Source organism: Indicator indicator, chromosome 1, assembly GCF_027791375.1.
Source record: "Indicator indicator isolate 239-I01 chromosome 1, UM_Iind_1.1, whole genome shotgun sequence".
NCBI lineage: Eukaryota > Metazoa > Chordata > Aves > Piciformes > Indicatoridae > Indicator > Indicator indicator.
In genome coordinates, this window is record NC_072010.1 from 87,007,637 (window position 1) to 87,028,674 (window position 21,038).

Here is a 21,038-nt window from a genome sequence, read left to right on the forward strand (position 1 = left end):
CCTCCAGCAGGTCCATGTTCTTCCTGTGCTGAGGGCCCCAGAGCTGGATACAGCATTCCAGGTGAGGTCTCAGTGGCAGAATCACGTCTCTCGACCCGCTGGCCGCGCTTCTTTTGATGCGGCCCGGGCGGGGAGCACGGCGCAAATCCAGCCCAGAGAGTTACAGGGCGCTGAGCACCCTCCCGCGGCACCCATCCAGGACAGGCTGTCCTGTTCATACACGGACATTATCCCCCCTCTTCAATCAAAAATTTATACTCCGCGCGTTGCGGCCCGGCCCGCCCGAGCACGGCCTCCGCTCCGCCCGCGGCCCGCCCCGGCCGCGACCCGCCCCGCCGGTAGTGCGGCTCTGGTGCTCGTCATGGCGGCGGCCGCTCAGCTGCTTCGCGGCGCCGCCCGCTGCCCGCCCGCCCTGGCGTTAGCCGCCGTGGCGGGCCGGCGGGCGCTAGGCTCCGCGCCGCGGGAGGCGGTGGCGGGTCGCGGGGGGCGGCGGGCGGTGTTGGCAGCGGCAGGGGCGCTGGGTGGGCTGGGGCTAGGGCTTTGGCAGTGGCAGCGGGCCGCGATGGCGGTGGCCGAGGAGGATGAAAAGGAGGACGAGGAACTGCAGAAGCGGTTCATGGCGCCGCCGGTGACCGGCTTGCGGGAGCTGCGGCGACGGCGGCGGGAGCTGCGGAGCCGCATGGAACTGCTCATCATGGAGACGCAGGGGGAGGTGTGCCGCGCCCTTGCCGCGCTGGATCCCGGCGCCTCCTTCGCTGTCGACACCTGGGAGAGGAAGGAAGGTATGAGGGGTCTGCGAGAGGCGCCCTGGGCTCAGGCACGCCAGGGGTCCGCGGCAGCCCCGGCGCAGGGTGACCCTGGTGTTGGCAGGTGGAGGCGGCATCAGCTGCGTGCTGCAGGACGGCGAGGTCTTCGAGAAGGCGGGGGTGAACGTGTCGGTCGTGTTCGGGCTACTGTCCGAGGAGGCAGCGCGGCAGATGCGGAGCAGGGGCAAGTCTCTGAAGGCCAAAGACGGTAAGTGTCCGGCGGGGATGTGGTGTTGGGGACCGGGACGCGTTCACCTGCGGGGACTCTGAATAGAACGTAAAGAAGGCCGGACCGAGCAAAGCTCAAGGGTTTCATTTGTATCGAGGGGCTTTCCAACCAGTAAGCCTGGCAGGTGGACTTTCATACCCCTGAAAAGCTGGGTGTAAGAGTGCCCCACTTTAAGCAGTGTAGGTTGTTTAATAATGACAACACCATAGCTCAGCGCTCTGTACCAAAGAGGTGGAGAGTGAAAACCAAAAGACTGGAAGGCTAAAGAGGATTCAACCCACACTTGTGTAGCAAAGGTTGATTTTGAGGACTGAGTGTGATGGAAAGCCTTAGCAGTGTTTTGAATTTTAAGTGAATGCTCCTTATCTAACACACTGTTTCATTTCAGGACAAATACTGAAAAAAGCATTTAGTTAGGGTGCACAGAGAACTGTGGATGAGAAGCAAATTGCACATTGATTCATAACTGTGGTGACCCACCATGAGGAGTTTTCTTGTAGTGGAACAGTAGCTTGGAACCTGGAGAAAAAACATTGATGTTCCTTAAATGATAATAAATTACCTGAAAAACTGAAGGCTTTTTTTCTGTGCATCTTTTTATATAGGGAAGCTGCCTTTTTGTGCCATGGGTGTGAGCTCTGTTATCCATCCAAAGAACCCTCATGTTCCAACCATGCACTTCAACTACAGATACTTTGAAATTGAAGAAGCCGACGGTAAGAATTTCAGTCTAAGAGGTAAAAAACTGAAGCAGGTTTGTTCCCAGTTGTGCCAAGAGTCAGTTGTGTAGCATTGGATCTCTTGATCACTGGTCATCACATTATCTCAAACTCAAGATTTTTCCTGATGGAGGTTTAGGGACACCACTGAATAATCACAGAATCATAGAATTGTTTTGTTTCGAAAAGACCTCTAAGATCATCAAATCCAACTGTTGACCTAATACCACCACGGCCATGAAACCACATCCCGAAGTGCCACATCCACACACTTCTTGAACACCTCCAGGGGCGATGACTCCATCACCTCCCTGGGCAGCTTCTTCCAATGCCTCTTGCCTTTTGCAAGAAAGGAATTTTTCCTAATATGCAACCTAAACCTCCCCTAGCACAATTTCTGGCTATTTCCTCTCATTCTATCACCTGATATTAGGGAGAAGAGACCAACCTCCACCTCACTCCGGCTTCCTTTCAGGGAGTTGTAGAGAGCAATGAGGTCTCCCCGCAGTCTCCTCCAAGCTAAACAATCCCAGTTCCCTCAACCACTCCTAGTAAGACCTGTTCTCCAGACCCTTCACCAGCTTTGTTACCCTTCTCTGGAACACTCCAGCAACTCAATGTCTTGTTCGGTATTGTAAAAGTAGTTGTTACTTCTTGGTGAACCACTAGCAACATACTGCCGTTTTGAAGTTTAAAAGAAAAAATGTTGCTGCTTGCCTCCCTCCTATAGGAACTAAACAGTGGTGGTTTGGTGGTGGGACTGACCTCACTCCAACTTACTTGAATGAAGAGGATGCTGTTCATTTTCACAAGACTCTGAAAGAAGCCTGTGACAAGCATGACCTAAAGCTGTATCCCAAGTACAAGAAATGGTATGTGGGGAGAGATGTTCTTGGGTTCCTTCTGTGGAGGCAGAAGGCAGCACTGGATGTTGCCAGTTAAATGTGCTCCAGGGACAGTAGGTTCTGCTGCTTTTTGAAAAGTATCAGCAAACCTTAATGAAAACCAGCAGATGTGTAGGAGGGCAAAATGTAGTCAAAACCAATCTTTTATTTACAGAGGCCTGAGTTTTTCAAATTAGAGGGCTGACAACAAGGATCGTAAGTCTACAAGTCAAATAAAAAATGAGCTGGTTTTTAAACCGCAAACTTCGGTAGGCAACTCAAAAAGTAATGGTAGCCTCTGATGTTAAATCAGGACAAAACTCCAGACTTACACAAATTCTGCTTTCATTGAATTCATGGTAAATGTGCATGACTGACTTTAGCATGAGCTTATAGGCCAGGGCTGCAGTTCTGAAAATTCCACTCCAGTTTTTCTGCTTTCAGTGTGACCTTCATGACTTTTGGGGTTTTTTTGGCCAGGTAGCTGAAGGAGCTTGTTCTTAATGTAGAAGCTTCATAATTTTGATGGAGCTGTAATTTTTTTTCTTTCTAGTGACATATTCAGTGAGAATTCAACAGCATATTAATCTAAAGATTCAAGCTTTGACCATTCTTCTTAGGCTGACTGATAAAAGTGATGCTATACTTCACTGTTCAGAGGGGACTTGCTGTTCTGTGTCTGATAACCTTATCTGCTGCAAGCTGTGGAGTCCAGGAAGGAGGGGTTACCCTTTTGTAAGCTACCAGGTTTTTCCTGTGGACAGGAGATAAAGTGGGTCTTGTAGCTTGGGTGGCAACCACTTAGTAGGGAAGCACACCTTAAGACTTGTTCTCTTGACCTTAAGTCTTGTTCTCTGAGGAATTTTTGCCTGTTCAGTGTCTGCCTTAATGGTCAGGTTGTTTGCAGCCTAAGTAAGCTAGCAGGGGTTTAGAGAGAAGGACATTTGTTCTTAGTCTGAGGGCAGCTCAGGGGAGGACTAATTGTATCCCATGGACAAAGACCGTTTTTTTTCTATCCCAGCTTGTTTGCTTTAAGCAGCAGCTGTGTAGGACATGGTTCTCGCTGCCAGAGAAGCATGAATCTCCTCTGAGCTTTTACTAATTAGCATTGCCCCTTTTCCTACCTTTCTGAAACATAAAAGCTCTTCTTGCACTTACCATGCTATGTCCCTCATTTAGCTTTAAGACTTTGGCCAGGTTTTGCGTTTCTGACTCAGTCTTTTTTCGTAACTCTTCCTGCTGCCAGTACAAAAAACCAAATAGGTGAATATCCCTTTATTTTAGCTTATCGGGTACATCTCCACACTGTCCTGCTATGGCCATGTCATTTTTATTGCTTGTGAACAGCAACCATGGATGGATGCACATATCAAAAACTGGTCCCAGAGGAAGGCAAGGTTTCCTTACTGTTGTGACAGGACAAGGGGGAATGGGTTTAAGCTGGAGGAGGGTAGATTAAAACTGTCCAGGATGAACAAGGCTTTCAGCAGCCTGGTCTAGTTGTTTAAAAGGTGTCTCTGCCCATGGTAGAGAGGTTGGAACTAGATGATCTTTAAAGTTCCTTCCAACCCAACCCATTCTGTGACTGATTCTGTGATGGTTTCTGCTTCCTACTTCCTTTCTACTTCTCCACATGAAGACTTGCTTGCAGGGTATGGCTACCCAAGCAAGTAACCGTAAGCAACATAGGGTGTGGATAGAATGAATCACTAACTTACTGGAATTGCATGCCTACATACTCCCAGTAAATATAAAAGAGATTAATTGCCTTTCTATTGTAGGACAAGATGCACTTAATCCTTCATAAACTTGAACATAAGCCATGAAGACTCATTGCTACAATGACTCCATCTTCCAAGTTTAGCTATTAAGCCTTTTTCCAAGGAAGGCTGCCTCACTTTTGATTTTTCCTTAAGTGACAATGGCTTTCTTACCTGGTCTTGGGTTTTTAGATTATTTTAGTTTTGATGTGGAAAATCAGTTAGTTTATTAGAATGGCAAAAAGAGATTCTCTTACAAGTTTATTTTGAGTTCTTCTGAAAGTTGTACAAATAATTTGGGATCTATATATAATGTTGGGAATGAAATCTAGAAAGAGCTCTGAGGGTGAAGTTTTGAAATCAAGCTTCCTTCTGTGTAGATGAAACCTCACCTGGAGTACTGCATCAGGACTGGAGCCCTCAATACAGGAAGGACATGGACCTGATGGAGCAGGTCCAGAGGAGGTCCACAAAAGTGATCAGGGGGTTGGAGCACTTCTGCTATGAAGACAAGCTGAGAGAGCTGGGTTTGTTCAGCCTGGAGAAGAAAAAGCTCTGGGGAGACCTAATAGTGGCCTTCCACTACCTGAGGGGGACCTACCAGGCTGCAGAGACACTGTTTACAAAGGCCTGTAGCAATAGGATGTGGGGCAATGACTTCAGACTAGAGTAGATTTAGATTGAATGTTAGGAATAAGTTGTATACTATGAGGGTAGTGGAACACCAGAACAGGTTGCCTGGGGAGGTGTTTGGGGCCCCATCCCTGGAGATATTCAAGGTGAGGCTCAGCAGGGCTCTGGACAGCCTGATCTATTCTGACTGCAAAGGTGGTTGGACTAGATGACCCCTGGAGGTCCCTTCCAACCCAGACCGTTCTATGATTCTATGATATGAATTGGATTACTCCACGTGGAAGCATCTGCTGTGTTTGAGTGTGAGATGTTTAGTGACTGTGTGGTGATGTGTAGCTTTGCAAAGACCATGCCATAAGAGTTTTTGCCATAAGTGAAGGTGGGAGTGCTTTCCAGAGGGTACTGGACCATCCTGACTGGTGGTAATCAGTGAAGTGTCAGGACACCTGGCATGGCAGGGATTGAGTTCTCATCAGTGTTTCACTAGTGCTCTCCTGTGCCACATAGCTGCTTGAGTTCTCATTTCATTGAGTATTGTGGCCCATATTAATAATCCTCTGCTGCTGCTTCTAGGTGTGATGACTACTTCTTTATCAAACACCGTGGTGAGCGAAGGGGGATTGGAGGCATATTCTTTGATGATGTGGACTCTCCCTCCAAGGAGGAGGTATTCCAGTTTGTGAAGAGCTGTGCCAAAGCTGTGGTGCCTTGTTACGTTCCCATTGTGAAAAGGCACTGCCATGACTCCTTCACACCAGAGGAAAAGCTATGGCAGCAGCTTCGGAGAGGACGGTGAGTACTGAAGGACCAAATGAATACAAGGGAGGTGGATTATGCTAGCGAGAAAAAAATCAGCTAGTTCTTAATAGTTACAAGTTTGTCCTGTGTGGTGTGAGCTGAGTTTGCACGGGTGCTCTAAAGCTCACAAGAGAATTTCACCATTTTGTGCACAGAGCTAATCCAACGCTTGACTGCTGAGGAGGGTGCAAAGAAGGTATTAGCACACCCTCATCTGTATCTCCCACTCTTCCATGTTGCAGCACAAGCAACTCCTACAAAATGTCATGGTTTCTCTCCAGCTACTTCAAAAACCAAGAGAAGTTGCTGCTTTGTAAGGCAAAGAGGTGCATGTGCTCCTCTTGTCCTGAGTTCTGCCCTCTCCTGCAGCTTCATGATAATGGGATATAGGACTTCCCTGTGACATGAGGAGATAAGTATGAGGGAGTCATGCTTCCTATTCAGTAATGAAGCTAAACCCCAGAAAGTCATAAATGCACCCAAGAGTACTTTGAGCTTCTTAATGTATTTCATTTGATCATGGCATTGAAATGAGGAGGCAGTGAACTCTGTAAAGGGATAAAGATACAGGGAGGTTTTGGTTTTCTGGCATGGTGCAGAGTCACTGTCACCTAAAAGACTTTTGGAGGCTTATTATGATGAACAACTGTCACTGCATCAAAAGCTGAAGTACACTGGTAGATACAGTTGTACTCCTTATCCTATGTCCTGTGATTGTGTAAGCATATGGAGAAATGAGAATACAATCACAGAATTGTTTTGGATGGAAAAGACCTCTAAGATTGAGTCCAATTGTCAACCTCTGACCACCATGGCTATTTACACCATGTCCCGCAGTCCCATGTCCACATGTAATGCATGTGCTTTGTGCAGAACTAGAGAGTGTTCTTTGGTTTCTGCCTCTCCTGCAGAGAAATCTGAGAGAGTAGTGTAGAGAGGGCATAAGTGTTCAAGTTTAGATCACTGGCCTGCATCAGTCACTCAAGCATAAATGCTTAATTTGGTGGGACTGTTCCATTGAGCGTTGGGCTTTCACGAGCCAGTCTGTGGACAGAATTTAGCAACCCTCCTAAGGTAGTAAGGAGGAATAGCTTCTTTAAGCTGCAGTCAGGACCAGCTTATAAGGCCTGCTTATTTCCCTGGACCTGTTTGTAGGCTATTGGGTTAGGTAAAACTCTCTGCAGATGAAGAAGAGCTCCTCCCTTCCTGAACCTCTGTTAAGTACTAATACCACAGTACTGGTTATTAAGATAAACCTCTACTTCAGAATTGTCATTGTTCCTGAGCTAGGGACAGAAAACCATTCCAGCACTTAAAAGCCCCAGCCTGCTGCTTTCCAGATCTGCCAAGAAACAAAATCTTGTTCTGACCTTCCTTTAAGGCTCCTTTTAATGTCTGAGACCAGCACACAAAAGAGTACTAACATAACCAAGCTTGCCAGCAGTGTTGAGACCTGGGAGAAGTGAGCTACTAAGACCATGCAGAATGTGCTCCTTTGAACAGTTTGTCTGCTCTAGTCTCTTAGCTTAAGATGATTACTTCTGTGCTTTGTGGAGTGGCAAGGTCACACCTGCATTCCTATGCAGAGGGTGCTAGAGAACCATTGGCCCTGAAACAGGGTTCATTCTGACACCCAGCACAGCAGCAAGCCTGGTTTTGTTTGATGTCTGTGAGTTGAGGAAGACACAACTAACTGACTTCTGATAACAAACTTGTTTTTCTGTTGCATCTCTTCACTCCCCATAGGTACGTAGAGTTCAACTTGGTTTATGACAGAGGTACAAAGTTTGGCCTCCTGACACCAGGATCAAGAATTGAAAGCATTCTTATGTCTCTGCCACTGACTGCAAGGTAAGGTCATGATTATGTGGAGTTGCAGGTAGGCACTGTTCTCACTAAAACACTTTACAGGATTCAATCTGTCATGGTGTCCACTCTCTTAATCGAGATACTGGAACTGGATAAATACATGCAGATGCTTCTCTGGTCTACTGCACTCACTCAGTTGGCATTAATATGTGGCCTAGATATTTTTTGTCAAGAAGTGGTACTTTTTGTCCTTGATACTTGATCGATTTCCTCTCCTTGCTCTGTGAGATTTTGTGTAGTAGTGTGTTGAAACCATGTGAGCTTCTGGCAGTCCTGATAAGGATGTTGCAAGGATTTCCACAGTTTAACTGTGTGTTGTATGAAAAAGTGCCTCTTGTGCTTCCTACTTGCACCTGATGACTTCATTTGACTTTTCAGTGAGTAACCAGATTCTCTTCCTTTTCATTTTCTCCTTTATAATTAATATTTTACAGGCTTCTGGGGTTTTTGTCTCTTTTCTAGTGTGGCAAGTCCTCCTCTTTGTAGTCTTTGTACAATGGCTGTTCCATACCTTTGTTCACATTTGCCACTTTCTCTAGGTTTAAGTTTTCTATGCCCTTTCTGAACAGGTAGCATAAGCTACATACGTGTATCCAAGATGCAGGTGTGCTGCGGATTCATAGCATGGCATCATGATGATTTAGTTCATTTTTTCTTTCACAATCCTTAAGTGCTGTTTGCTGGGTTTGACTGCTGCTAAGCACTGAGCTGGCTTTTTCACTGAATTACAATGCCAAGATCTTTTCTGGGCAATAAAAGTTAACTCAGTCTCTTAATGTGTATGTAACTTTTTTCCTTTGTGCATCACTTTCAAGCAACAGTGAATTTCACTTACTGTTTTATTGCTCAGTTGCTTGTCTTGATATTAACTCTTCTCAAATGCTTTTTTAGTTTTTAACCTATTGTGCTTAATCCTGCAATATCAGCAAACTCTGTCATTTACTGTTTACTCCCCCTTTTTTGTTGCTTTTATATATGCTGAGTAGCACAGACCTGATCATGAATTTCGTAAGATTTATTAGTGACTTACCTCTGCTATGAAAACTGTCCTTTGCTACCCCTTAACCATGAAGGCAGTCCTGTTCTCACCATATAGCTTCATCTCACTGCCATTACTAGATGTGTCCCTGACCTGGTGGTGTAGCATGCTGCTCCCATCTTCGATTCCATTGCTGGGATGATCTAATTTTGTTTGTTTTCGTCTGTGTAAATAGGCCACTTCACAGCATAAATGGGTCCTTCTTGGGGAAAAAAATGGAAAAGGTTGTACCCATCCCTTTGTGGCTGCTAACACTATTCTTACTCTGTCATGCCTCTTTTAATTGCCTTTTCAATAAAAAGTGGTCTTTCCTCACCCTTGGTTTTAAAACCAGTATTTAACAAGGACTTGTAGAGCTTCCAGTCCACATTCTGGAAAAACTGTATCTTGTGTCCTTACTGTCAAAATTGTTTGGGTTCCTATTGTGCTTATCTTCGTGATACTTGTGTGTCACAAGAGACTGCTAAAAGATCTTTGCAGATTGGTGGGCATTGCGGAGTAGGGGGCATTGCTCTTTACCTTTGTTCTTCCAGCCTCTCCAGAAGTTTGGAAAAAGATTGAGCTAACATTTCTCCTGTCTATCTGGGTGGGTTTTTACTGGACTTAATGATTTGTTGCCATACCTGTCACCTAATCCAAGAATATCTGCTGTGGGTGGAGCTTTGCTTTCTCAGAACAGGCAACTCAAGTCCAAACACAGCCAGCTGGCAGCCTGAGTAAGCATCCCCTCTCCCCACAGGTGGGAGTACATGCACACACCACCAGAGAGCTCAAAAGAAGCAGAAATCTTGGAGGTTCTGCGTAATCCCAAAGACTGGGTGCACTGACGTGGATCATGAACAAGATGGATTGCTGACACTGAGCCATTATGAAAGAACATGAACGCCTGCAAGCCACCAGCTCATTCAAACTGCTGTTGCATGGTGTTCTAGTAGAGCTATTTATGCTCTTACCTGGTGCCTTAATAATGCTGTAGACTTCTTATTACTTGCAAATATGTGAACTCATCATTTAAGATTGATCAGCTAATGTTATTTCCCTCTCTTGATGTTGCCTTGTGATGGACAGGCAATACCCTCACAGGACCACAGTGCATGCTTAAGAAGTTTTTCAACTCACTTGTTGGACTGCAAAGTGGCAAGCTACTGTGAAGTGTGCCCCCCATGGAATGAAAGCATTATCTGTGCCTAAATAGCACTGCTTACCCTTATAAAATGTTGAGATGTTTTAGAAATATTTTTTTAAAGAATAAAGGGAATATTAAGGTTTAAAATCATACCCAAACTCTGCTTTCAGGAAGTTGTGAAAAGGTGGTACTTAATCACATGTCTTTTGCTGCTCTCCACGTTGACTTAAGAGATGGGAAATGCTTTCAGATGTGCTACAGCAGTATAACTGGGAGATTCTGAGTTGGGGATCCCAGTCTTAACTGCTGAGAGTGGAGGCTGGAGGCTGGCTGTTTCAAGGGAAAAAAAAAAATCTTCCTGCACTGTGCATCTCAGCTGTGATTAAGACAGGAAGGCAACCGGCTCCTTTGCCAGGGAGACTGGGGACAGATCAGAAAGCTGTGGGTGTTGCCCTGAGCTCCTCCAGATAGCATCTCACACTGCTCCCTGCGTGGGGCTGAGCTTTCTTACCTCGGAACGAACGTCGTCGAGAAGCCCCCAAGGAAAAGGCGAGAGCATACTGCCTCCTTGCTCGAGGAAAAGGCAACACTTCCCATTTCTTATCTCGGGAAAAGAAACGCTCTCCCCGTCGGGGAATCGAACCCCGGTCTCCCGCGTGACAGGCGGGGATACTTACCACTATACTAACGAGGAATGAGGTATCGAAAGCTTGGCTTTCCGCTGTGACGTGGTACGACGTCACCTCTGGCTAGTTTCCAGTATACGAGTTGCAGTTGCCCGGGGACCCGTATAGAGTAGAGCAGAGCTACGCCAAGACGGCTGCCGTTTAATCTCGGAAGTCACGTTTCTTTTTGGGGCTACAAAATTTCTTTCCGTGTTAAACTTCTTAGGAAACAAAGTACTAAAATACAGGGAGCAGTGGGTAGCGTTCTCCAAAAACAAATGGCCCGTACGGGGATCGAACCCGCGACCTTGGCGTTATTAGCACCACGCTCTAACCAACTGAGCTAACCGGCCTTCTTGTAAGCCACTCTTCGCGCGCTCACAGCTCAGCCACTCCCGCGAACACGCTGTGGGGACACTGCAACTGCTGCTGGTGCTGCTGCTGGTGCTGCTGCGAGGTGCTCTGAACCCCGCTCTTTGCAGAGACCGCGGCGGCGGGTCCTGTTAAGGAGCTCTGCAGAGCAGCGTGAGCATTTAGCGGGGTGGCAAGAATTGCTAAAACGGAGACTTTCAGAGCTGGTGGTTTTGTTTTGTTTTTTTTGTTTTGTTTTCTCTTCTTTCGGCCCATCCTCCGGTCCGCGAACGACATTTACCGGTGTCACGAAGCAGCTCTACAGGGCCACACACCAGCCTCGCTTTTCCCGTCTACTTCGTTCCGGAGCAGTTCCTGATTGTATGCTTCGTCGCGACGGGGGCTCCGCCGGCAGGAGAAGGCGCAGACACTCCCCTCGGCGGTAAAAAGAGACAACCTCCTCCCCGTCGGGGAATCGAACCCCGGTCTCCCGCGTGACAGGCGGGGATACTCACCACTATACTAACGAGGAGTGAGACGTTAACAGCTTCTCATCCGCCGCACCCCAAGAGGCGCCTATGGTTGTGAGCTGAGCGGCGATGTGAAGCGCTTGTTCAGGTCCCAGCACAAGGTAAAGAGAGGTTCGCCGCCAAACCAGCTGCTATCTCCCAGCCAGGTAGCAGGTGGGGGTCCGTACCTGAAGCCTGGGGTGTGGCGTGGGTCTGCGGCTGTTGTCAGTGCAAGTGCATGTGTGCCCGCTGCGGTGTGAGCCTCAGGGCTCTCCATGGAATTGCAACAGCCGGTCTGAAGGAAAATGCGCCACGAAGGGAAGACCAGGCTCACTTCCTAAATCTGTGATAAAGTCCTGTTTTCTACTGTGCTAAACCCACCCGTCCTCAGAGGAAAGTGTGAATCCTTCCCAGCTGGAAAGCCACATGTAAAATAGAAGTGCAGAAAATATGTCAAAATTAAATATTACTGAGCAAATTAAAAAGTTGTAAAGGTCGAGGACATCGTCGAATTCCAAGCCCCTTGCTTTCACAAACTGTCAGTGTGTGTGCAGAGTTCCTCAGTCATCTTCTCCTTTGCAACTACTATCATCTACCCTAAAATACGTTAATAAAAATAGCATATTAGAAACCAGAAGGACAACAGCTGCAGAGAGATGTGTCACAAATGTGCACAGATATGTCCTGATAGTGCAAGAGCTTTCTCAAAACTAGGCAACTTTTAACACAGCAGAGTAAGAGAGCAAAAAAAGTATGTTAGCATCAAATCTGGGTGGGTTTCCACAACAATGAAATTCTGTGAAGGGCAGATATGGAAAGCCTTTCAAAGGTTGACAGCAGTTTTTAAAATCCTTGACCCATTTCTTCCTTTAATAAGTTTTTATGATATGCTCCATTTTCCAACCAGTTAGGTCTGAATTGTTGAAAAACATCAGGGAGAGAATGTGTATCACCTACAGCTCTGTTTTCATTTTCCCCTGCAAAGCATACAGTCTTTACCACAGTACACTAGGCTGAAAATGGTAATAGTTCATAATTTGATCTGCATGCACACAGGACACTGCTGCCTCACAATCAAACCCTTGCTCAGGATTTTTAGGGTAGATGATTAAGTAATATTTTCAGCATACAGTTTTAATCAGATGTCCTGAGCTTGCCTGAATCCTCAATGACATTTAAGAAATAAAGCCATAAATGAATTTGCCCTCTTAAAAAACAAACCAACCAACCAATCAAAAAAAAACCAAAACCCAGCCCAAAACAAAACAAAAAACCAACCCAACCCCAACAAAAGCCCCACACAAGCCAAACTGACACCCACAAGCTTAAGAAATACTTAGGTAACATAATTTTAAAGGCCTGTAGCATCAAGGACAATGGGGCAATGGCTTCAGACTAGAGAAGAATAGATTTAGATTGGATTTTAGGAACAGGTTCTTAAGACTATGAGGGTGGTGGAACACTGGAACAGGTTGCCCAGGGAGGTGGTTAGGGCCCCATCCCTGGAGGTATTTCCCCCCTGTAGGTCAGAGCCTTCAGCAACCTGACAGAGGTTATCTGCCTTCCTAGCAGGGAAAAGGCAGAGAGTGTACCTTGGGAGATGTATTTTGAAGTTCAGAATGCAGTAAGCCACCCATCAAACCATGCCCATGCCTTTCATGGATTACCAGAGTGTAGTATCAGTATGTGAAGGGACCTACAGGAAGGCTGGGGAAAGACTTTTATTTAAAAGGGCATGTAGCGATAGGACAAGGGTAGTGCAGGGTAGATGTAGGTTGGACATTAGGAGCAAGTTCTTTACAATGAGAGTGGCGAAATACTGGAAAAGGTTGCCCAGAGATGTGGTTGAGGCCCCATCCCTGTAGATATCCAAGTTCAACTTTGATGGGGCTCTGAGCGACCTATCTAATTGGACTGCTGACTGCAGGGTGGTTGTACAAGATGAGCTTCGAAGGTCCCTTCCAACCTGATGCATTCTGTGATTCAACACGCTGCTGGGTTTGGGTGCAGATGTTCCGTTTTAGCCCCACCATTCCATGAAGCAGGACTCACTTCAAACTCCATTTTCAAACTCAGAGGGAAGTAAACTCGGCAGATCACAGGCGCCTCAGCTCAGCGCCCTTTGCAACTCGAAACACCTCGGTCACGTCGAGCTCTGTGAAGCCGCTTGCTCCACCCATGTGGTTCAGGCATTTTCCCGGCCTCCGGGCAGCCACCGCACCGCGCCGCCCCCAGCTCGTTCCTCGTTAGTATAGTGGTGAGTATCCCCGCCTGTCACGCGGGAGACCGGGGTTCGATTCCCCGACGGGGAGACTGTGGTGCTGTTTTGGTAACACGGGGCCGTCGCTGCTTCTTTTCCTCACAACAGTTTCCACTAGCCCATTCCCGCCGGCGCTAATGGTGGACTAACGCAACTACGACACATACCTGCGTGCGCACCGGTGGCGCCGGGCGCTGAGTCGCCGTGATCGTATAGTGGTCAGTACTCTGCGTTGTGGCCGCAGCAACCTCGGTTCGAATCCGAGTCACGGCAAAAATACTTTTTATTCTACATTCGCTTCTTCCCCCGCCGCCACGCTTTCCTGGCCCCGTCCGTGTCCGTGAGCGCCTTAACAGAGACACTGGGAGGTTGTTCCTTCCCGGGGGCTGCCACGCATGTGGAGGGGGCGTTAGGGCGAGGATGGAGGGCGGCATGCACTGCCCTGACCGGCTTGTCCTCTTCTTCTGGGTGCGACCCGATCACGGGCGCTACAAAGGGGACCTTCCGATGGAAAACACTGAGGAGAAACGTAAACGAATTCTTCAAAAAATACACTTGGCCCGTACGGGGATCGAACCCGCGACCTTGGCGTTATTAGCACCACGCTCTAACCAACTGAGCTAACCGGCCCACCGCAAGTGTTTTTTTTTTTTTACGGCATGGATCAGCACCCTATCAGCGGTTTCGTGTGCCGCCGCGCGTGGAAGCTGCACCACGTCCTTCCCCCGCCGCGACTCCCTAGCTGTGGCTGCTCGACGCAGGGTGGCGCCGTGCACGGACCGCCGACGGCACGTGAACAGAAAAGGCGGGAGAGAATGGTGGCCGCGAGTTGCAAAATGCGGGAACCCAAAATAATGTATCACACGGTAGTCGTGGCCGAGTGGTTAAGGCGATGGACTAGAAATCCATTGGGGTCACCCCGCGCAGGTTCGAATCCTGCCGACTACGGCATTACTTTTCCCGATCCCGAATATCCTCCTCCGTCGGTACCCCTGATGCACTCACAGTGTTTGGGGTTTTTTGAGGGCTTTTTGATTTTTGGGCCTCCCCTTTCTCACATCGTAGGAGGTTTCACCACTAATAAAAACGGAAACGAAAGAACTCCAAAGCGCTTGTCGGTAGGCGCAACTCACGGCGAGCGCTCCTGACACCACCCACCCCGCCAGCAGGGAGGGGCTGATCCCCGGCATAGGGCATCCCTGCATCATCCCCGCCCTCTTGGGCAGGGTGAGGCGGGGCTCACAGCGGCCCTCCCGGCGCCGTGGCTTAGCTGGTTAAAGCGCCTGTCTAGTAAACAGGAGATCCTGGGTTCGAATCCCAGCGGTGCCTCCGTCCTTAATGGGCTCTTCACATACTTATTTTGGAGGAGCCCGACGGCAGCTATGATACCAGCGCCCGCGTCAGGTTTCTGGCACCGCTCTCATGACAGCACCGCTTCTTTATACGTCCTCAGTCTTATCACTTTCTCTCCTTGGACCTCCCCCAAACCCAGGAAATAGGGCAGCTGATCAGGACAAGCTTGCAGCAGCAATTTTTCAGACTGATTTAGAATCATAGAATCAGTCAGGGTCGGAAGGGACCACAGGGGTCATCCAGTTCCAACCCTCCTGCCATGGGCAGGGACACCTCACACTAGAGCAGGCTGGCCACAGCCTCATCCAGCCTGGCCTCAAACACCTCCAGGGATGGGGCCCCAACCACCTCCCTGGACAACCCATTCCAGGCTCTCACCACTCTCATGGGGAAGAACTTCTTCCTCACGTTCAGCCTGAATCTCCCCACTTCCAGCTTTATTCCATTCCCCCTAGTCCTATCACTACCTGACACCCTAAAAAGTCCCTCCCCAGCTTTCTTGTAGGTCCCCTTCAGATACTGGAAGGCCACAAGAAGGTCACCTCAGAGCCTTCTCTTCTCCAGACTGAACAGCCCCAACTCTTTCAGTCTCTCCTCACAGGAGAGGTGCTCCAGCCCTCTGATCATCCTGGTGGCCCTCCTCTGGACACGTTCCAGCACCTCCATATCCCTCTTGTAATAGGGGCTCCAGAACTGGATGCAGTACTCCAGGTGGGGTCTCACCAGAGCTGAGTAGAGGGGGGGAAATCACCTCCCTTGACCTGCTGGCCACACTTCTCTTGATGCAGCCCAGGATCTGGTTGGCTTTCTGGGCTGCAAGCGCACATTGCAGCTCATGTTGAGCTTCTTATTCACCAGCACCCCCAAGTCCCTCTCCTCAGGGCTGCTCTTCAGCCAGTCACTGCTCAGCCTGTATTTGTGCTTGGGATTGCCTCGACCCAGATGCAGGACCCTGCACTTGGTCTTGTTGAATCTCATGAGGTTGGCTTGTGCCCACTTCTCCAGCCTGTCAAGGTCCCTCTGGATGGATCCCTTCCCTCCAGCGTGTCTGCTGCACCACACAGCTTGGTGTCGTCAGCAAACTTGCTGAGGGTGCGCTCAATGGCACTGTCCATGTCACCAACAAAGATGTGGAACAAGCCTGGTCCCAGGACTGATCCCTGAGGGGCTCCACTTGTCACTGGCCTCCACTGGGACATGGAGCCATTGACAGCCACTCTTTGGATGTGGCCATCAAGCCAGTTCTTATCCATCTCATGGTCCACCCATCAAACCCATGTGTCACCAGTTTGGAGACCAGGATGTGGTGCGGGACAGTGTCGAAGGCTTTGCTCAGGTCCAGGTAAATGACATCAGTTGCTCTCCCCTCATCTATTAATGTTGTGACTTTGTCATAGAAGGCCACCAGGTTTGTCAGGCAGGATTTCCCTTGGTGAAGCCATGCTGACTGTACCAAATCACCTCTTCACTATTCTTCTGTCTCAGTAGTGCCTTCAGGAGGATCTGCTCCATGCTCTCACCAGGCACAGAGGTGAGACTGACTGGCCTGTAGTACCCTGGTTCTTCCTTCTTTCTCTTTTTGAAAATGGGAGTTATATTTCCCCTTTTCCAGTCAATGGGGACTTCCCCAGACGGCCAGGACTTTTGGAATATAATAGAGAGGGTTTAGCAACCTCATCTGCCAGTTCTCTCAGTACCTGTGGGTGTATCCTGTCGGGTCCCATGGACTTGAACACTTTCAGGTTCTTCAGGTGATCACAAACCTGATCTTCACTTATGATGGGCAGTTCTTCCTTCTGGTTCTTGCCATTAGCTTCCATGACTATTCCAGGAGTGTGGCTAGAGGCCCTTGCAGTGAAGGCTGAGGTAAAGAAAGTCATTGAGAACCTCAGCCTTTTCCAGGTCACTCGTGACCATTTCACCTGTTTCCTTTCTGAGGGGGCCCACACCTTCCCTAGTCTTCTTTTTACCATTAGTATACCTGTAGAAAGTCTTAGTGTTCCCTTTAACCTCCCTGGCTAGATTCAATTCAAACTGTGCTTTGGCTTTCCTAACCAGGTCTCTTGCTGCTTGGGCAGCTTCCTTATATACCCCCATTCCAGCTGTCCCTTCCTCCACTCCTTGTAGAGTTTCCTTTTAAGTAATAGTGTGTCCAGCATCTCCTTGCTCATCCAGGCAGGCCTCCTAGCATTCTTCCCTGCTTTTCTCTTTGTTGGTATACATTGCTCCTGGACACAGAGGAGGTGGTCCTTGAATACTGACCAGCTGTCCTGGGCCCCTCTTCCCGCTAGGGCTTTGTCCCACGACACTTTGGCCAGCAGATCCCTGAAGTGATCAAAGTCTGCATGCCTAAATTCTAGGGCTGTAAGCTTAGAATATATCCTCCTGGTTGCCCTGAGGATCTTAAATTCAACTGCTTCATGGTCACTGCAGCCAAGGCTGCAGTCTCTGAGCCTCACATTGGTCACCAGCCCTTCCCTGTTGGTGAGAACAAGGTCCAGCATAGCACCTTTTCTTGTTGGTTCCCCTGCCATTTGGAGGAGGAAGTTGTCATCTATGCAATCCAGGAACATCCTGGATTGCTGGTACCTTGCTGTGTTGTCCCTCCAGCAGATGTCAGGGTGGTTGAAATCCCCCATGAGGACCAGGGCTTGTGACCTGGAAGCCACTTCTATTTACCTGTGGAGGGCCTCACCTGCTTGGTTCTGCTGGTCAGGTGGCCTGTAGCAGACCCCTACAGTAACATCTCCTTCCCGTCTTGCCTTTAATTTTTAACCCATACACTCTCAACCAGCTCATCATCCTTCCTCAGGTGGAGCTCCACTGATTCCAGCTGGTCACTGACATGGAGGGCAACACCTCCTCCTCTCCTTCCCTGCCTGTCCTTCCTAAAGAGTTTGTACCCATCTATCCCTACATTCCAGTCGTGGGTATCATCCCACCAAGTTTCAGTAATAGCCACTATGTCATGGCATCCCAGCAGCACAGTGGCCCTTAATTCATCCTGTTTGTTGCCCAAGCTGCGTGCATTTGCATAGAGATCAATTACCCTTGATTTCCACAGAGTGTCCTGGTGTATCATTAATTGCTTGCTTCATAGTTGAACCACGGGGGACTGCAGGTGACTCTATAAGGACCGTTTTATCTCCTGTGAGCTTTCCTCCGTGTTTCTCTTCCACTCTAGGAAGCGGCACTGCGACCTGCGCTCATCAGGAAAATTGAAGATGGGGTTGGAAGAAGCCAAGCAGCTCTGAAAACGGAGAGTGAGTCGAAAACGTTTGGTTCTGGCCCGCACTGCGACCTGCGCTCATCAGGAAAATTGAAGATGGGGTTGGAAGAAGCCAAGCAGCTCTGAAAACGGAGAGTGAGTCGAAAACGTTTGGTTCTGGCCCGTACGGGGATCGAACCCGCGACCTTGGCGTTATTAGCACCACGCTCTAACCAACTGAGCTAACCGGCCACCTTGTCTTTTAGTTTTCCAGAGCCGCTAATCATGGGGGCGCCCCGAGCGGAGATTCTAATGATTAAAAGAGCAGACATCAACGCGAGAGCACTACGCGTGTCCCTGCTCAGCTTCCTCTTCCATTTGCCGCACTGCCCACTTGAGGTAGGGCCTCGCTAAGCACTGCCGTTATCGGCCCTCAAAAGCAGCATCGAGAGGCGGAAAGAGAAAAAAACTTAAGATGTCAGGAGTGGGATTCGAACCCACGCCTCCAGGGGAGACTGCGACCTGAACGCAGCGCCTTAGACCGCTCGGCCATCCTGACTACTGACGGTTCTCCTCAAATGGCCCAATTCGGCTGTGCCGCGGCGCCAGTCAGCCATTGTCCCCATAGCCCCTGCGCCCATACCCGACCTGTCGTACCAGCAGGCACCACGCACACACGCGGGAGAGGAAGCGCCTCGCTTAAGGTCAGCGGAGGCTGACGGCAGAGGAAGCTACTGCGGCAGGACAAGGGCTAAGGAAGGGCGATGAAGTAGTGGCAATATCTGTCCTAGGTGTAGGTACGCAAAAAGCTTTCTCCAAAGGCTTCAACGTTTGCTCAGCGACGAAACCCTGCAGTATCCAAGCGGTCCCGTGGAAGCACCACACTGGAGCACACGGCATGCCTAAGAGGCTGCTCTGTCCCACCCTCAGTGCCTGAACTTCTTCAAGCAGTTCTGCAGGTGAGTGCTACTCTCGGCCCTCTTCGGGAGGCCACATCCCCTGTTTACTGGAGACACCAGGTACCACAGCCTTACTCTGGGCTCCATTCATTAATTCGGAGCAGGTGGCAGGGGAGGTTGTTCTGCTTTACTTCTAAAGAGCATGTAGAACAAGACTGGAGGACAGTGAGAGGCAAAGGGAGACTGCTTTTTGACAAAGGTATGGGAAAAGAGCCCTTAATCTTCTTTATGTTTTCTTACAGAGAATTTTTTTTTCCACAAAGAAAAAATGAATTAATATTCTTGAGTTCCAGGCTGACATGCTTCAGCATTATTTTGAAGCTCAGTTTTGCTTGGTTCTGAGGATAATAGCATCAACCAAACTCAAACCACTTACCCTCTCCTCCCAGCAAAATTCCTTTAGAAATTTGACCAAAGCCATGTCTTCATTCCTTCTGTTAGCTGCATTAATTTGCCATTTCAGAAGATGGTATCAAAGGCATATGCCAGACCTTCAGCTTCAGAATTTCTCTGAACTAAGCTGACTGCACATGAGAAGGATTTAAACTGGATTTAGTAATGCACCTTAAAAAGGGAAAGATGGTAGGTTAGCAGCAGCTGAATGGAAAGGAAGGGGAGCTCAAACCAGAGTGTTCACATGCTCCAAGAGAAGAAACTACAACCCAAGCTCATGCAAATGTCCAAACCAGCACAAAGTATTTTAGTATTCCTATGTTGTGTAAGTGAACTGAGGTTCTGTTTCCCAGAAAACCAGGGTAGCAAGGCAGATGAGCAGCATGCTGCTATGTTACTCAAACAGAAATTACTGTTAAATTGCCCAACTTGCAGAGTCTTCCTTGGTTCTCAAGGAAGAAGCTTCTTGAGGAAGGCTCTTCAGCTACTCAAGACACTTCCACCATGGTTGAATTTATAGACTTAAGCACACAAATAAATACAAATTACTGTTTCCCTTCCCCTAGTCCCTCTATCTATACAATACAACAGAATAATCCCATTGATTACACATTGCATTAAAGCAGGTAAGAGAAATGACTCACAGCTGTATCATACTCCACCAGGACACTGTTGTACTAACAGGAACCACTGATCTTCAAATAGATCTCTCCTTTCCAAAAAATGGTACCAAATTATCTAGTTCCATGGGGAACAATGGAAAGGTTATACTGCTTTGACAGGGCAGTAGGACTGAATCTCCAGAGGTCCCTGCCAACCCCTACCCTTCTGTGATTCTATGATCATACAAGAAGTTCTCTTCTCCCTAGTATCAGGTGGTAGGTTGAGAGGGAAATGACCTGAAATTGTGCCATGGGAGTTTTAAATTAGATATTAGAAAAAAATTCTTTCCTGCAAGAGTGGTCAGGCATTGCAGCAGCCTGCCCAGGGAGGTGGTGGAGTCACTGTCCCTGGAGATGTTCCAGAAACATGTGGACATGGTACTTTGGGACATGGTTTAATGGCCAAGGAGGTCTTAGGTTGACAGTTGGACTTGATGATCATGGACGTCCTTTTCAACTGAAACAAGTCTATGGTTCTATGAGCCAGCATCTAGTTTTCTACCAGCACTCTAATTTGTCATGCCCTACCACTTAGCATTAGAAATAAACTTTTCAAGGGCCCTGATGTGGTATGGAACTTATAGAAACTGTGCCAAATCCTAGAGAAATAGTGTAATGAACAGAAAAGCAGAATATGCAGTGGTTATTGCTAGGGGCATGGAATCACACAGAACCACAGAATGTTAGGGGTTGGAAGGGACCACAAAAGATCATCTAGTCCAACCCCCCTACCAGAGTAGGATCACCTAGAGTAAGTCGCACAGGAATGTGTCCAGGTGGGTTTTGAATGTCTTCAGAGGAGACTCCACAACCTC

The 21,038-nt window shown here is 48.3% G+C and overlaps 1 protein-coding gene and 10 non-coding genes across 11 annotated transcripts; 5 read left to right on the forward strand and 6 right to left on the reverse strand.

Moving 5' to 3' along the window:
• The first annotated feature begins 361 nt into the window (after positions 1–361).
• On the forward strand, positions 362–9,990 carry CPOX (coproporphyrinogen oxidase). Its single transcript, XM_054400592.1, has 7 exons — positions 362–782; positions 871–1,014; positions 1,641–1,751; positions 2,485–2,626; positions 5,605–5,823; positions 7,576–7,680; positions 9,477–9,990. Exons 1-7 carry the CDS (start codon positions 362–364, stop codon positions 9,562–9,564), a joined length of 1,230 nt encoding a protein of 409 aa, XP_054256567.1. The 3' UTR covers positions 9,565–9,990.
• Positions 9,991–10,485: 495 nt separating this feature from the next.
• TRNAD-GUC (transfer RNA aspartic acid (anticodon GUC)) lies at positions 10,486–10,557 on the reverse strand. Its single transcript has one exon. It is a non-coding gene; the product is annotated as a tRNA-Asp (tRNA).
• A 250-nt stretch (positions 10,558–10,807) lies between these two features.
• On the reverse strand, positions 10,808–10,881 carry TRNAI-AAU (transfer RNA isoleucine (anticodon AAU)). Its single transcript has one exon. It is a non-coding gene; the product is annotated as a tRNA-Ile (tRNA).
• A 458-nt stretch (positions 10,882–11,339) lies between these two features.
• On the reverse strand, positions 11,340–11,411 carry TRNAD-GUC (transfer RNA aspartic acid (anticodon GUC)). Its single transcript has one exon. It is a non-coding gene; the product is annotated as a tRNA-Asp (tRNA).
• Positions 11,412–13,628: 2,217 nt separating this feature from the next.
• On the forward strand, positions 13,629–13,700 carry TRNAD-GUC (transfer RNA aspartic acid (anticodon GUC)). Its single transcript has one exon. It is a non-coding gene; the product is annotated as a tRNA-Asp (tRNA).
• Positions 13,701–13,849: 149 nt separating this feature from the next.
• TRNAH-GUG (transfer RNA histidin (anticodon GUG)) lies at positions 13,850–13,921 on the forward strand. The gene has a single exon. It is a non-coding gene; the product is annotated as a tRNA-His (tRNA).
• Positions 13,922–14,204: 283 nt separating this feature from the next.
• On the reverse strand, positions 14,205–14,278 carry TRNAI-AAU (transfer RNA isoleucine (anticodon AAU)). The gene has a single exon. It is a non-coding gene; the product is annotated as a tRNA-Ile (tRNA).
• Positions 14,279–14,514: 236 nt separating this feature from the next.
• TRNAS-AGA (transfer RNA serine (anticodon AGA)) lies at positions 14,515–14,596 on the forward strand. Its single transcript has one exon. It is a non-coding gene; the product is annotated as a tRNA-Ser (tRNA).
• Positions 14,597–14,903: 307 nt separating this feature from the next.
• On the forward strand, positions 14,904–14,977 carry TRNAT-AGU (transfer RNA threonine (anticodon AGU)). The gene has a single exon. It is a non-coding gene; the product is annotated as a tRNA-Thr (tRNA).
• Positions 14,978–18,387: 3,410 nt separating this feature from the next.
• Positions 18,388–18,461, reverse strand: TRNAI-AAU (transfer RNA isoleucine (anticodon AAU)). The gene has a single exon. It is a non-coding gene; the product is annotated as a tRNA-Ile (tRNA).
• A 224-nt stretch (positions 18,462–18,685) lies between these two features.
• TRNAL-CAG (transfer RNA leucine (anticodon CAG)) lies at positions 18,686–18,768 on the reverse strand. Its single transcript has one exon. It is a non-coding gene; the product is annotated as a tRNA-Leu (tRNA).
• Positions 18,769–21,038: the final 2,270 nt, after the last annotated feature.